This window comes from Mirounga angustirostris, unplaced genomic scaffold (genome assembly GCF_029215605.1).
Source record: "Mirounga angustirostris isolate CCGP_5_RB_7025 unplaced genomic scaffold, mMirAng1.0.hap1 SCAF_10, whole genome shotgun sequence".
NCBI lineage: Eukaryota > Metazoa > Chordata > Mammalia > Carnivora > Phocidae > Mirounga > Mirounga angustirostris.
In genome coordinates, this window is record NW_026991718.1 from 75,931,555 (window position 1) to 75,944,451 (window position 12,897).

The 12,897-nt window shown below is 46.7% G+C and overlaps 1 protein-coding gene across 1 annotated transcript in view; it reads left to right on the top strand.

Moving 5' to 3' along the window:
• Positions 1–12,897, top strand: part of FER1L5 (fer-1 like family member 5) — a 64,312-nt gene that overhangs the window by 14,501 nt on the left and 36,914 nt on the right. The window contains exons 8-15 of the mRNA XM_064572565.1: positions 500–628; positions 1,692–1,754; positions 2,498–2,548; positions 7,057–7,087; positions 7,714–7,829; positions 8,061–8,184; positions 8,638–8,690; positions 9,907–9,975. Of these exons, the coding sequence (XP_064428635.1) occupies positions 500–628; positions 1,692–1,754; positions 2,498–2,548; positions 7,057–7,087; positions 7,714–7,829; positions 8,061–8,184; positions 8,638–8,690; positions 9,907–9,975 (636 nt within the window). The remainder of the gene's footprint in view (positions 1–499; positions 629–1,691; positions 1,755–2,497; positions 2,549–7,056; positions 7,088–7,713; positions 7,830–8,060; positions 8,185–8,637; positions 8,691–9,906; positions 9,976–12,897) is intronic.

A 12,897-nucleotide genomic window follows, 5' to 3' on the forward strand; every position in this document is an offset into this window, starting at 1 on the left:
CCCACCTTCTAGTTCTAGGCTCAGATGTCATAGACCCTTTACTGAAGCCCCAGTAAAGTATAGAAAGGGGAAGAATAAATCACAAATCAGAGAGCAAATCACAGATCAGAGATTCAATGGCATGGAACTTTAAAATTCTCAGTTCTCTAAAAAGATTGTAGATAAAAGTAAAAACAGAACAAAAAAAACTGGGAAAGATTAGATTTCATTTCTGTATTCTGTAACAAGCCCATTGCAATTGAGAAACACTAAGTCTACAGAAGATGAAAAGGACAAAGCAGTGGAGGGGACAGTTCCCAGAAGAGGAAACAGGAGGAGCCATGGCCTTTCTTGGACTTGCCTTCAGGCAGTCCAGCTCCCTGTGGTTCTCCTCCCATCCGCAGTAGATGCCTCTTGTCAGAGCACTTTGTTCTTTTAGAGAAGAGTCCCTGTTGGCGAAGGGGGCCCGGGCCACAGCCTCAGGTGCTCCTGTGTTCCGCCCCGCCCCCCCCTCCTGTAGGTCCGAGTGAAGGTGTTTGAAGCCCGACAGCTCATGGGCAACAACATCAAGCCGATGGTGAAGGTGGTTATCGGAGGCTACCAGCACAACACACGGATCAAGATGGGAAACAACCCTTTCTTCAATGAGGTGGGCTGCACGTGCCCTTCAGAACTGAACGGGGCAGTTGGGCCAAGGGGGCCAGCTGGGAGCTAGCTGGGGGCTGGGCATTACCTGCAGGCATCAGGCAAGCTTGCTTCTTCCACAAACATTGGCTGAGCGCCTACATAGGGCCAAGCACTGCTTGGCACTGGGAATACAGACAAAATCATTTGAAACCTCCCATTGGAGGAACCAATAGTCTGTGGGAGGCGGATTGGCCTGTGAACACGTAGACAATGACAATGGTGCAAAACTGGGGTTAACAGAGATCTGGAGGTGCTGTTGATGCAGCTGTGAAATGCAGACCCAGACCATTACATCTTGTCACTGCTGAAGCCCTAAGCTATAGCATTGTGTCTGATCACAGTTGGAAGTCGATAAATACTCACTGAATTAATTGGTAAAGAGGCCAATAAATAAAAAGATAAAAGCACAGTGAGAGTAGGGAGGAATGAGGGGACTCAGGAAGGGCTCCCGAAACCTTGAAGGAAGAGTCTACAGGGAAAGAGAGACATCGTGGAGAAAGAAAATTCAGAAAAAAGCTATAGTGTCTTCGGAAGCCTAGAAACAAGAAGTGGCAGGACTTGGCAGAACTGTAGATATGGCTGTGGCTGGAGGGAAGGCTGCAAAATGCGCTGGGACCCTGTCACAGATGGCACTGGGGAGCCATGGAGGGAGTTAAGCAGGAGAGTGATGGGGCCGGGTTTGCATTTAGGAAAGAGGGTTCTGGCTGCAGCAGGGGCTGGGGATGCAGTGGACTGACAGGGCACTCTAGGAGGCAGAGGCTCGGGACTCCATCCCAGGGCAGCTAGCTGGGCCTTGAGCCACTCTTGACAAATGCTTCTGGGAACCCTTGCCCCTGCCCTTTACCCTGGCAGAACACCCTCCAGGAGCTGGGCAAGCCTCTGCTTCTGGAGGAGGAGCATGAGCATGAAATGGGCAAGAGCTGGGGAAGAAGCATGCTATTCTGAGCCTTCAGGCTTACTGAGTCCCTGGGTGAAGTGGTGGAAGGAATATCATCCAACCCCTACCCCCATTCTCTCTGCTTCAGATCTTCTTCCAGAATTTTTATGAGGTGCCTGCTAAGTTATTTGATGAGACCATCTTAATTCAGGTGAGGAGCCAAACAAGATGGGCCCACTTTCTTGTCCCACCTCAATTCTGGGAAAGGCTTCAGCCCCTCACCCCTCCCTTATAGCCAGTCACTTCAGATGGTCCTTCTGACCCCAAGGCATATCCTCCACTGCCTTTATCACACTCTGGCAACCCAGACTCCCCATTCATTCATTTAACAAATCTTATGGAATGCCAACTGTTAGGCCCTGAGCTGGGCCCTGGTGAAGAAAAGAGCCCCTTCTCATGTGCCAGGATTCTCATGCCACCAAAGGACCCCTCACATGTGCCCTCAACATGAGACATTCCACTCCCCAGCCAGAGGGAGCCCGGTAACAGCAATGAACATGTTTATCTGGTACCTCCTATGTGCCCAGCACAGGGCTAAGGAGAACAAGGAGGCCTCCCCCTTGAAGAGTGTACATGTTCTTGGGAACACAGGCACATGGGAAGCGATCAGGACAGCATGCCATGGAGAAAGTTGAGTGCAACACTTTGCTTTGGGCTGACCTTTGGGTTCATCAAATGAGTTGAACCCTCTGATCAACCTCCTCATCAGTTAAATGGAACTAAAATTCTGAACCTCACAGGGTACCTCTGAGAATTAAATGAGAAAACTTATGTGGTATTGTGGGCCACTAGGAAGTATTGAGTAGATCCCGGAGAATCCCTAATGTGCCCTTACAGTTCCTCCCATGGGGGTGGGAGAAATGGGGGATGTGAATAACTGAGATCTTTCTGCAGGTGATGAATTCCACACTGTTGAGATTCAACTCAGAGATCGGGAGATTCCAAGTGAGCCCTGGATGAAGGAGGAGGTTTGGTGAAACAGAGACCTACCACGGGCTCCATGCCCGAGTTTAGGGGCAAAACTTGAATTTTCATGCAGAAATATCCAGATTTGGATCCACCTACCAACTGGGTTGGCTTAAACAAGTTATTCAGAACCTCTACTTCCTCATCTGTACAATGGGAATAATGATATACTCAAACCAGAGTCATTGTAAGGATGAAAGTGTGTACCACTTATGTGCCAGATTGAATTCCCCAAACTTATAATACTATGGACACACTTCGAATCTCTGCCTCCAGGAAATGGAAGCAGAAGATCCAAAAAGGCAGAGAAACACAGAGAAAATTGCTGCCTATGAGAATAGAATAAAAAGGTTTGCTTTGGAAAGACACAGGCTGAGAGATGAGGAAAGTTGACACAGTCATGAAGGGCTAAAAAAGATTCTCCAAATCCAGGAAGATTGGGAAAAGGTAGGGTTGCCAGATTAAATACGGAATGCTCTATTACATTTGAAGCTTAAATAACAGATACTTTTTAAATATAAGGATGCCTCAAATATTGCATGGCTCCTCACGAAATATTGCAGGGGACATATGTATACTATAAATGAAGTCCTCATTTATCTGCAATTCTTTTTTTTTTTTTTAATTGAGAGAGATAATGATAGAGAGAGAGCATGAGAAGGGGGAGAGTCAGAGGGAGAAGCAGACTCCCCGATGAGCAGGGAGCCTGATGCGGGACTCGATCCCGGGACTCCAGGATCATGACATGAGCCAAAGGCAGTCGCTCAAACAACTGAGCCACCCAGGTGCCCAATCTGCAATTCTAACTTAAGTGGGCATCTGTATTTTTATTTGCCAAATCTGGCAACCCCTGGAAAAAGGCTTCCACCTTGGGAAAGGCACATTTAGGACAAATCAAAGTAAGGTTTCTTTTTCACAACTTGTAATACGCACATGAAGAGTCATGACCTGTCCCTTAAAGAAGCAGCATAGGCAGGGCACCTGGGTGGCTCAGTGGGTTAAGCATCTGCCTTCGGCTCAGGTCATGATCTCGGAGTCCTGGGATCAAGCCCCACATGGGGCTCTCTGCTCAGCGGGGAGTCTGATTCTCCCTCTCCCTCTGTGCACTCTCTCTCTCAAGTAAATTAATAAAAGATTTTTTTTTAAAAAGCAGCATAGGCTTAGAGATTGAGAGATTCCTGAGAGGTTAAGTGGCAGGAGGTAAAAAATGTTGTACTTTCGACAAAGACCACTGCACAATTTTCAGACAGTGACCAGTGATATGAACTGTTAAGTTATAGACATGAAGGGTGCCTGGGTGGCTCAGTCTGTTGAGCGCCAGACTGTTGATTTCAGCTTGGGTCATGATCTCAGGGTTGTGAGATCAAGCTCCACGGGGGCTCCGAGCTCAGCAGGGAGATTCTTGCTTGAGATTCTCTCCCTCTCCTTCTGCCCCCTGCATTCTCTCTCTCTCTCTCTCAAATATATAAATAAAATCTTTAAAAAGAACTTCTTTGGAAAATTTCAAAGATACACAAAAGCAGAGAGAATAGTATCCTGAGTTCCCACATCCCAATCACTCAACTTCACTTATTCATTGCCAGTGATGTTTTGTCTACACCTGGCCCACTTCCCCTACCCACTAGGTTATTGTGAATCCAATCTCAGACACCATATCATTTTATTTTTAAATACTTCAGTATGTATTTCTAAAACATAAAGATTTTATTAAGCATACCAAATGTAATTACCACGTTTTAAAACCTTTATAATTCCTAGATAACATCGAAAACTAGCCAGTGTTCAAATTCCCCTAATTATCTTATGAATTCCTTTCACAGTTTGTTCAAGTTAGGATGCAGACCAGGTGCATACATTGCAGCTAGTTAAAATGTATTTTTAGGGCGCCTGGGTGGCTCAGTCGGTTAAGCGACTGCCTTCGGCTCAGGTCATGATCCCAGGGTCCTGGGATCGAGTCCCACATCGGGCTCCCTAGAGCAGGGAGCCTGTTTCTCCCTCTCCCACTCCCCCTGCTTGTGTTCCCTCTCTTGCTGTGTCTCTCTCTGTCAAATAAATAAATAAAATCTTTAAAAATAAATAAATAAATAAAATGTATTTTTAGGTCTTCGATTCTGTGGATCCTGCCCATTTCCACCCCCCCCACCCTCCCACCCCGCCTTGTAATTTGTTAAGGAAACTGGATAGTTTGTCCTCTAGAGTTTTCCTCCAGTCTGGATTTTGCTGACTGCATCTCTGAAGGTTCATTTCACATGTCCCTCTGCCCAGAGACTTGCCAGATTTGGGTCCATTACTTGGCAAAATGACTTCAGCGGGAGCCACAGAATGTCTGTTGGTCTCTTTTTATGTTGTTAACAGCCACTGATGATCACTGCCTGGATCTGTTGCTTCATTAGGGGTGCCTGGATTTGGTTTGGTTTGGTTTTCTTCCAACTTTATTGAGGTACAACTGACATACAGTGAATTACACATATTTTAAGATGTATAATTTTTGTATTCCTGTGAAACCATCATCACAGTCAAGATAATGAACATATCTGTCACATCTATCATCCCCCAAAATTTCCTTGTGTGCCTTTTTATTCTTCCCTCTCAGCCCCATCCCATCCCCTCCCATCCCCAGGAAACCTCTGGTCTGCTTTCTATAACTATAGCTTGGTTTGCATTTTCTAGAATTTTATATAAATGGAATAATGCAGCATATACCCTTTTTGGTTTGGCTTCTTTCATTCCGCATAATTGAGATTTATCCATGTCACTGCATGTGTCAATAATTCACTCCTTTTCATCGCCAAGTAGTATTCCATTTATAGATTTATCACAATTTGTTTAGCCACTCATCTGTTGATGGACATGAGATTATTTTCAGTCTTTGGCTGTTACAGTAAAGCTGCTTTACTGTACAAATCTTACTGTACAAATCTTAATTTCTCTTGGGTAAATACGTAGAAGTGGATTGAGTAGCTCATATGGTAAGTGTATGTTTAACTTTTAGAGAAAATTCCTAACCGTTTTTGTCCCAACAATTCCAAACAGGCCTTACCATTTTATATTCCCACCAGCAGTATATGCTAGAGTGCCAGTTGCCCCCCATTCTCACCAACCCCTCCTGTAGTCCATCTTTTTTACTTTAGCCATTCTAATTATATGTAGAGCTACCTCGCTGTGATTTTATTTTACACTTCCCTGATGACTAATGATGTTGAGCATTTTTCATGTGCTTATTTGTCATCTATATATTTTCTTTAAGTGTCTGTTCAAACCTTTTGCTCATTTGGGGCGCCTGGGTGGCTCAGTCCGTTAAGCATCTGACTCTTTTGACTCAGGTCATGATCTCATGGGTGTGGGATCGAGCGCCGCATCCAGCTCCTTGCTCAGCCGGGAGTCTGCTTGATAGATTCTCTCCCTCTGCCCTTCCCCCTACTCTCTCTCTCTCTCTCTCTCAAAATTAAATAAACAAATCTTCAGGGGCGCCTGGGTGGCTCAGTTGGTTAAGCGACTGCCTTCGGCTCAGGTCATGATCCTGGAGTCCCTGGATCGAGTCCCACATCGGGCTCCCTGCTCGGCAGGAAGTCTGCTTCTCCCTCTGACCCTCCCCCCCTCATGTGCTCTCTCTCATTCTCTCTCTCTCAAATAAATAAATAAAATCTTTAAAAAAAAACAAAAACAAATCTTCAGATCTTTTACTCATTTTCACTGGGTCGTTTTCTTACTACTCAGTTTTGAGATTTTCTTATATATTCAGGATACAAGTCCTTTTATCAGATATATGACTTGGAAATATTTTCTCCCAGTGTATGATTGGTCTTTCAATTTTCTTGAGTGTCTTTCAAAGAACAGAAGTTTTACATTTCACTGGAGTCCACTTCATCAAACTGTTCCCTTATAGATTGTGCTTTTGTTGTTGTAGCTAAGAAATCTTGGCCTACCTAACCTAAAGGGGTGACTGAGTTTTAAAGCAGGCCTAACATGCAGAATTTGGGGACTGCTCTATGGAACCTTCAGATGTGGGATACAAGGGTGACCTGAATATACCACAGTGCCTTGCCCCACGCCACCTTCAGTCCTGTACCACATCCCTCAGGCCTCAGGCAGAAACCTTCTCCCAAGGGAAAGGGAAAGCCCATAGTCTCTTTGCCTCTCCCTTGACCAGCCTCTTCCCCAGGATGGGAGACACCCTTCCCAACCCAAGGAAGAGTCAACGCTGTGTTGGCCAGGTAGTGCTGTGTGGTGGCTGAGAATCCTTCCAATCCAGACCTCCTCACTTACTAGTTGTAAGACTTTAGGCCCTTCTCTCAGAGTGTCCTCCTCTGCAGAGTGGAGGTGGTGACGGACCACGTGTAGGCTGTTGTAAGGAGTAAAGGAGTTAGAGCAGGGCAAATTCTTAAGCATTGGTGGCTAATACTGTCAGTATAGTACTATTGTTGGTTGATACTGCACATCTCGGCCAGAGGCCCTAACTAATCCTTACTCTACTCTTGTCTTTTCAGACCGATATTGGGTTTATCTACCATTCTCCAGGTAGGTATCAGGTGTTGCAAATGCGTGTGCCTTCTGAGAAAAAGCAGGCCAGTTGTCCAAATATTTCAAAATCCCTGTATGTTCAGCACACGAGGGGAGACTATTAGAGGGTATGAATTATTTTCTGTATTTGATAATGTTTATAATGATAACACCTTTCTCTTCAAAACTCAAGGCATCCCTTTGGGTCAAATGCTAAACTTTTATTACAGCCTTGGTTTGAATTTCTATTCTTTGAGGCCAGTATTCGGAAACTAGCATTTGAGTAGAGGTTTCCACTGTAACCATAACATAGGATCTGGCCATAACATACACAGCAGGTTAAGGCTGGAGCTTAGGGTTAGGGAAAATGCTTGCCTCTCTCAGACCAGGAGAGTAACAACAACTGTGAGTTCCCAGGATGGGGAAGAGGGTTCTCTCTTTCCTAAAGGCAATGGCTGACGCCTGCTGAGTGTACTAGCTTTGCTTACTGGTAGGAGTGACTCCCATTTTCCTCTGCTACTATATGGGAACCAGAATATATGAGACCCATTTCCACAACCCTCTCCCACAGAAACAAAGACTGGTTTCAGGGAAGAAGGATGGAGACTGGAGGCTGGTCTCCCATGGGCCCTCTGCCCCTTCAGGTCACACACTCATGAGGAAATGGTTAGGCCTCTGCCAGCCGAATGAACCCAGCAGTGGTGTGAGAGGCTACCTGAAAGTCACCATCTGTGTCCTCGGTGTGGGAGACCAGGCTCTGGTGAGGCTGCCCCCGACACCCCAACAACATTTCTTACTGTGGCTGCTTTCATAGGGTACCCCTGGCCCTCAGAGTGGCCACTGATCTTCACATGCTTTTATTTGCCTGCTGTGTCACTTGAGGGTTGTCCATCCCTCCCCGCTACCAAGTGGAAGGCCGGGAAGCCAAATCTGGTGGCCATGGCCATGACCATCCTATAACTCTACCCTGTCGGGTCTCTGGTCTCTGCAGGTAGATCAAAAGCTGCCCTATGGGGCTGATGACACCACTACTCAGATCTTCAAGTCAACAGTGGTCCCAATCAACATGGCCTACTTACAGTTCTTCATCTACTGCGCAGAGGACCTTCATCTCAGTTAGAGTCAGGATGGTGGGGTGGGGGGGGAGTGACCCTGAGGTTCCCTACATAGTGGCACCCTGGATTCTCATGGGGCTTCCCTGTTCCATTTTGATGTGAACCTAAGATTTAGGGTGTGGGAACGAGAGGACGAGACTGAAATCCACTAAGATTTGTTTCATGAAGACCCCGTAGATACTCTTTAAAATGGGTCACTTGCCCCTGACCTGTCTTTGATGTCTGGATGCAGACTCCCGGTTCCCTATGCCAGCACCCACCCTCGCTGCAATTATGGGCCATGACACATAGAGATAGAGGGGAGATGGGGGAGGTCTGCCCGGGTGTGGGGGGGTACCACACCAGATGATGGCAGAGGGGTGTGACAGTCGTTCTGTCACCTCACCTCTACATGTCCTCCCCTTAAAAAAAAAATGCTGCTGTCTCAGAAATCTTGTAACTTCTTGTTCACAGAGAAACAGCACTTAGTGAATCCTATGTTGGAGGTTGAGCTAATTGGGGAAAAGGTAAGTGTAGAAAGGGTCTGAGGGTTTGAGAAATTGTCATCTAGATAGTGTGTGGGAAGGCTGGAGTTGGTGGGCAGGGCCCCCCGATCCGGATGTCAGTTCCCCCATCAGTGGGCCATGGCCCCACTGGACCAGGATGTCTGTGAAGGTGAAGGCCATGGCCAGTCACCCTGTCTCCCAGAGCCACGCACAGAGCCCTGCATGGAGAGCAGGTGCCCACTGAAAGCCTAATGTACATGAAGGGCACGAATGAGTGAATGAAACAACATGCCCTCAAACAAACAATGCTGAAACACTGTCTTCTTCGGGCCTGAGATTCTTCATCTAGAAATTGAAGGTTCTGAGCAAGAGAGTTGCTGACATTCCATAATCCTCCATAAATAGAGAGTAGCATTTTCCAAAGTGTGCTGATGGACGTTCCATGCAAAAAAAAAGGATCCTATGTTCAAATTTGGGGAATGCTGGGTTAAAGTTAAGTAGGTTTGTCTCAGAATTCATAAACCATTGTTTCTACCATATTCTACCTATTAGAAGCATCATTAAATCCAATCCACACATAAAGGGAAAGAGATTAGTGTCTACCTTTCAAAGGAAGCTGTACCAAAGGATTTGTGGACATATTTTAAAACCACCACACTGAAGGTGGTTTGGGTGCTCCAGGTCTAGGTGAGATGCTCTTGGGTGGTAGGTGGCACACAATTTTCAAAAATTTTAATATCTCTGTGGTTTTCTAGTATGTATTAAAAAGTTTAACCAGTCCAACCAACCCTCGATTTCACTGACACGATTGCTTAGAACAGAGTCAGGTTTAAAAATGAAGTCAAGTGATGCTTTGGAAAGGGGTATGCCATTGTGTACTGCCATAGTCGACATGGTTTTTGCTCACTTTTCTGTTGGGATCGTAGAGTTTATCCAACAAAATCTATGTGCATGCACTCATATCCTAAAGTTAATAACCCTAAGACTCTTTAAGAACAAAGTCAATTGAAAGATGATTTAAAAACAAATAGTAGGGAATCTGGATCTGGGCAGATATACAAAGGACCGAAGTTGTAGCTGAGGAGAAGTTGTCAAAATGTCTTTAGACCATTCCCATGGTCAGCCCTGTGCCAGAGACAGCGTCCATCTGTGGGCTGGGCTGAAAGGGCTGGAAGGTGAGGTCAGTGGAGGGAGCAGGGGGCAGGCTGGCACCGACAGTGCTCTGGGATGTTCCTAGCTCAAGACAAATGTGCTGACCCAGACTGAGAACCCGATATGGAACCAGATCCTGACCTTCCAGATTCAGGTATTGCTGTTCCATCCTTTTTTTTTTTTTGAGAGAGAGAGAGAGCAGGGAGAGGGGCAGAGAGAGAGGGAGGGTGGGAGGGAATCCTAGGCAGGCTCCACGCTCAGTGTGGAGCCTGGAGCCTGATGCAGGGCTTGCTCTCATGACCCTGAGATCATGACTTGAGCTGAAATCAAGAGTTGGGTGCTTAACTGACTTAGCCACCCAGGCACCCCGTGCTATTCCATCTTGACCACCCTCCTCCTCCTGGCCCACAAACGGAAGGCAAGTTTGAGTGTCTAGGGGTGTGGATGGAAGGTAGGGGCCAAGAAGCATTGGGTGGGGACAGTGGGGGGCAGCGGGGAGTGGGGGTGAGATCTGCCTGATAGGGAACATGAGGAAGCCCAGGACAGATTTCGGAAAACTTATTTTATTTGTCCAGTATTAAGAAATGAGGGGGCCATACAACTGAACTTTCCCAAAAACTTAAAAATGCCCTTTCACCTACATTACAAAACAAAACCAAAAAATCATTTAAATCTAAATTGTATTATGCATTTTCTTTTTTTTTTTTTAAAGATTTTATTTATTTATTTGAGAGAGAGCACATGAGAGTGGGGAGGGTCAGAGGGAGAAGCAGACTCCCCGCCGAGCAGGGAGCCCGATGCGGGACTCGATCCAGGGACTCCAGGATCATGACCTGAGCCAAAGGCAGTCGCCCAACCAACTGAGCCACCCAGGCGCCCGTATTATGCATTTTCTTATCTTCTAGGCGAAGTGCCCTGAAGATAATTATAGCCCTTTGTTAATGACCTAGAGGTATTGTGGGAACATAGTATATGGGATACATGGAGTAGGGACTATTTGTTCCTACACTAAATGGCTCCAAGATACTTTTCTTTGTGGGATTCTGTAGTCTGATTTTTAGAGCTTTTCAGTCCTTCTCAGTCACCTATCATGAATGTGGATGCCAGTCCTCTTAAAGCCCTGAGAGAGCCTTGATTGCGTTTTGACTCCATGCCAGGCTTCTAAGAACTGTGTGTAGAAAAAGAGTACGAAATTCTGAGATAGCTTGAGCACTGTCATTAAGTATGAGTGCATAGAACTTTGTGTGGCTTCTATTTGGCTACCCAGAGGGTGTTTTGCTTTCCTTATACCTTAAATTTGTGTGACGTAAAATCAGCTCGTGAACTCCCCTCTACTCTCCTGGGACCCTCTTCCTTGCTAGAAGCTTCCCTAGTCTGCCTCCTGGTGAGGCATCATCTTTAACCCATTCTTCATAATCCCTACCTTCCTGAGTAATTTTATAGACTCTTAAAGTACAAAGAGATTTTATTTTTTAAATTATTTTTTTAAAGATTTTATTTATTTATTTGACACAGAGAGAGTGAGAGCACAACCCGGGAGACAGAGGGAGTGGGAGAAGCAGGCTCCCTGCTGAGCAGGGAGCCCGATGCGGGGCTCGATCCCAGGACCCTGGGATCATGACCCGAGCCAAAGGCAGATGCTCAACCGACTGAGCCACCCAGGTGCCCTAGGAAGAGATTTTAAAGGGAGCCTAGTTTATCCTCCGTCTTTGATCCCTCCCACCTGTCTCTGGCTGTGATGAGGCTCATGGCCAGGATCCTCAGATGCTCTGTGGATGCTCAGAGCCTCGAAAGTCCTCCCTCATGTTCAGCTGCATTTAGGCTCAGAAACCAGTGGCACAGGCTGGGCCCTCCTTCGTCCCTGAAAGAGGCCTTCCAACATTTAAAGATGTCCAAACACTCCTTGGGCCCTCACCCATTTCCCACATAACACAGTCTCCTAGGCTGGAGCCATTTGGATGCAAGCCTGATTGTCACTAGCCCTGTGGAAATGCAGCAGGCCCATGTGACCCTCACTCTGAATGGCAGGGTGACTACAGAGACAGTAGCATCTGAGGCCAGCCAGTCAGGGCCCCAACAAGGCAGGCTGCAGGGGAAACTCTGCTGAAAATGGGTGTATGCCAGCTTACAATCCAAGGGCCCCAGGACAGGAGGGCAGTCAAGACAAGGAACTGGGAAAGGGGAAGAGAATTCTCAACAGGGTGGATGAAAAGATGGTTCAGCCATGAATGTGAATGTGGAGGATTTGTAATATTGAAAGACCTGGATGCCTTCCGGTGCCCATCTCCCCACTTCTAGGGGGCCTTTCCTCATTTCTTCTTAACCACTTGCTCAACTGGAAAACCCTTTCCCTACTCTGCCCTGGCCCCCAGCTCCTCAGCAAGGGGAGCATGGACGAGTAGAATGGAGAATGGGAGGGACTCTTAGCCATGCCTCAGGAAGTGCTGTGAGGAGAAGGGGCCCCAACTGAGAGGATTTGCTCCCACTCAGGCCTCAACCCCAGGAGCTCTGTTTTACACACGGATTGGTTTTTGTTTTCATAATTGAGGGGACCCTGTGGCAGAGTGGAGATAAGAATCAGAAGCTTGGGTTCCAGTCGTGACTGCACCCCTGACTGTGGGACCCTGAACAAGCCCTTTTACCTCTCTGGGCCTCATTCCCCATCTGTAAATAGGGACAATCACACCCCTCCCTGGGTTGTGGCAGAGTCGTTAGGAACTCTAAAGAGAGCTTTTAAAGAGAACTTGAGGAACTCAGTTTCTCTGTGCCTCAGTTTTCCTGTCTAGAAATCAGAATAACAGCACCTGGCTTATGGGGTTGTTGGGAGGAGTCACTCAGATGATCCATGTAGATCATTCAGCACAGCCAGGGGACAACAGAAACCCTTCCCACAACAGCAGCTACTATTATTTACTCTGGAGGGGATAGATGTCCTACTGTTTAAAAGTTAACCTCTGGGATGCCTGGATGGCTCAGGTGGTTAGGTGTCTGCCTTTGGCTTGGGTCATGATCCTGGGGTCCTGGGATCGAGTCCTGCGTCTGGTTCCTCCTTGCCCAGTGGGAGACCTGCTTCTCC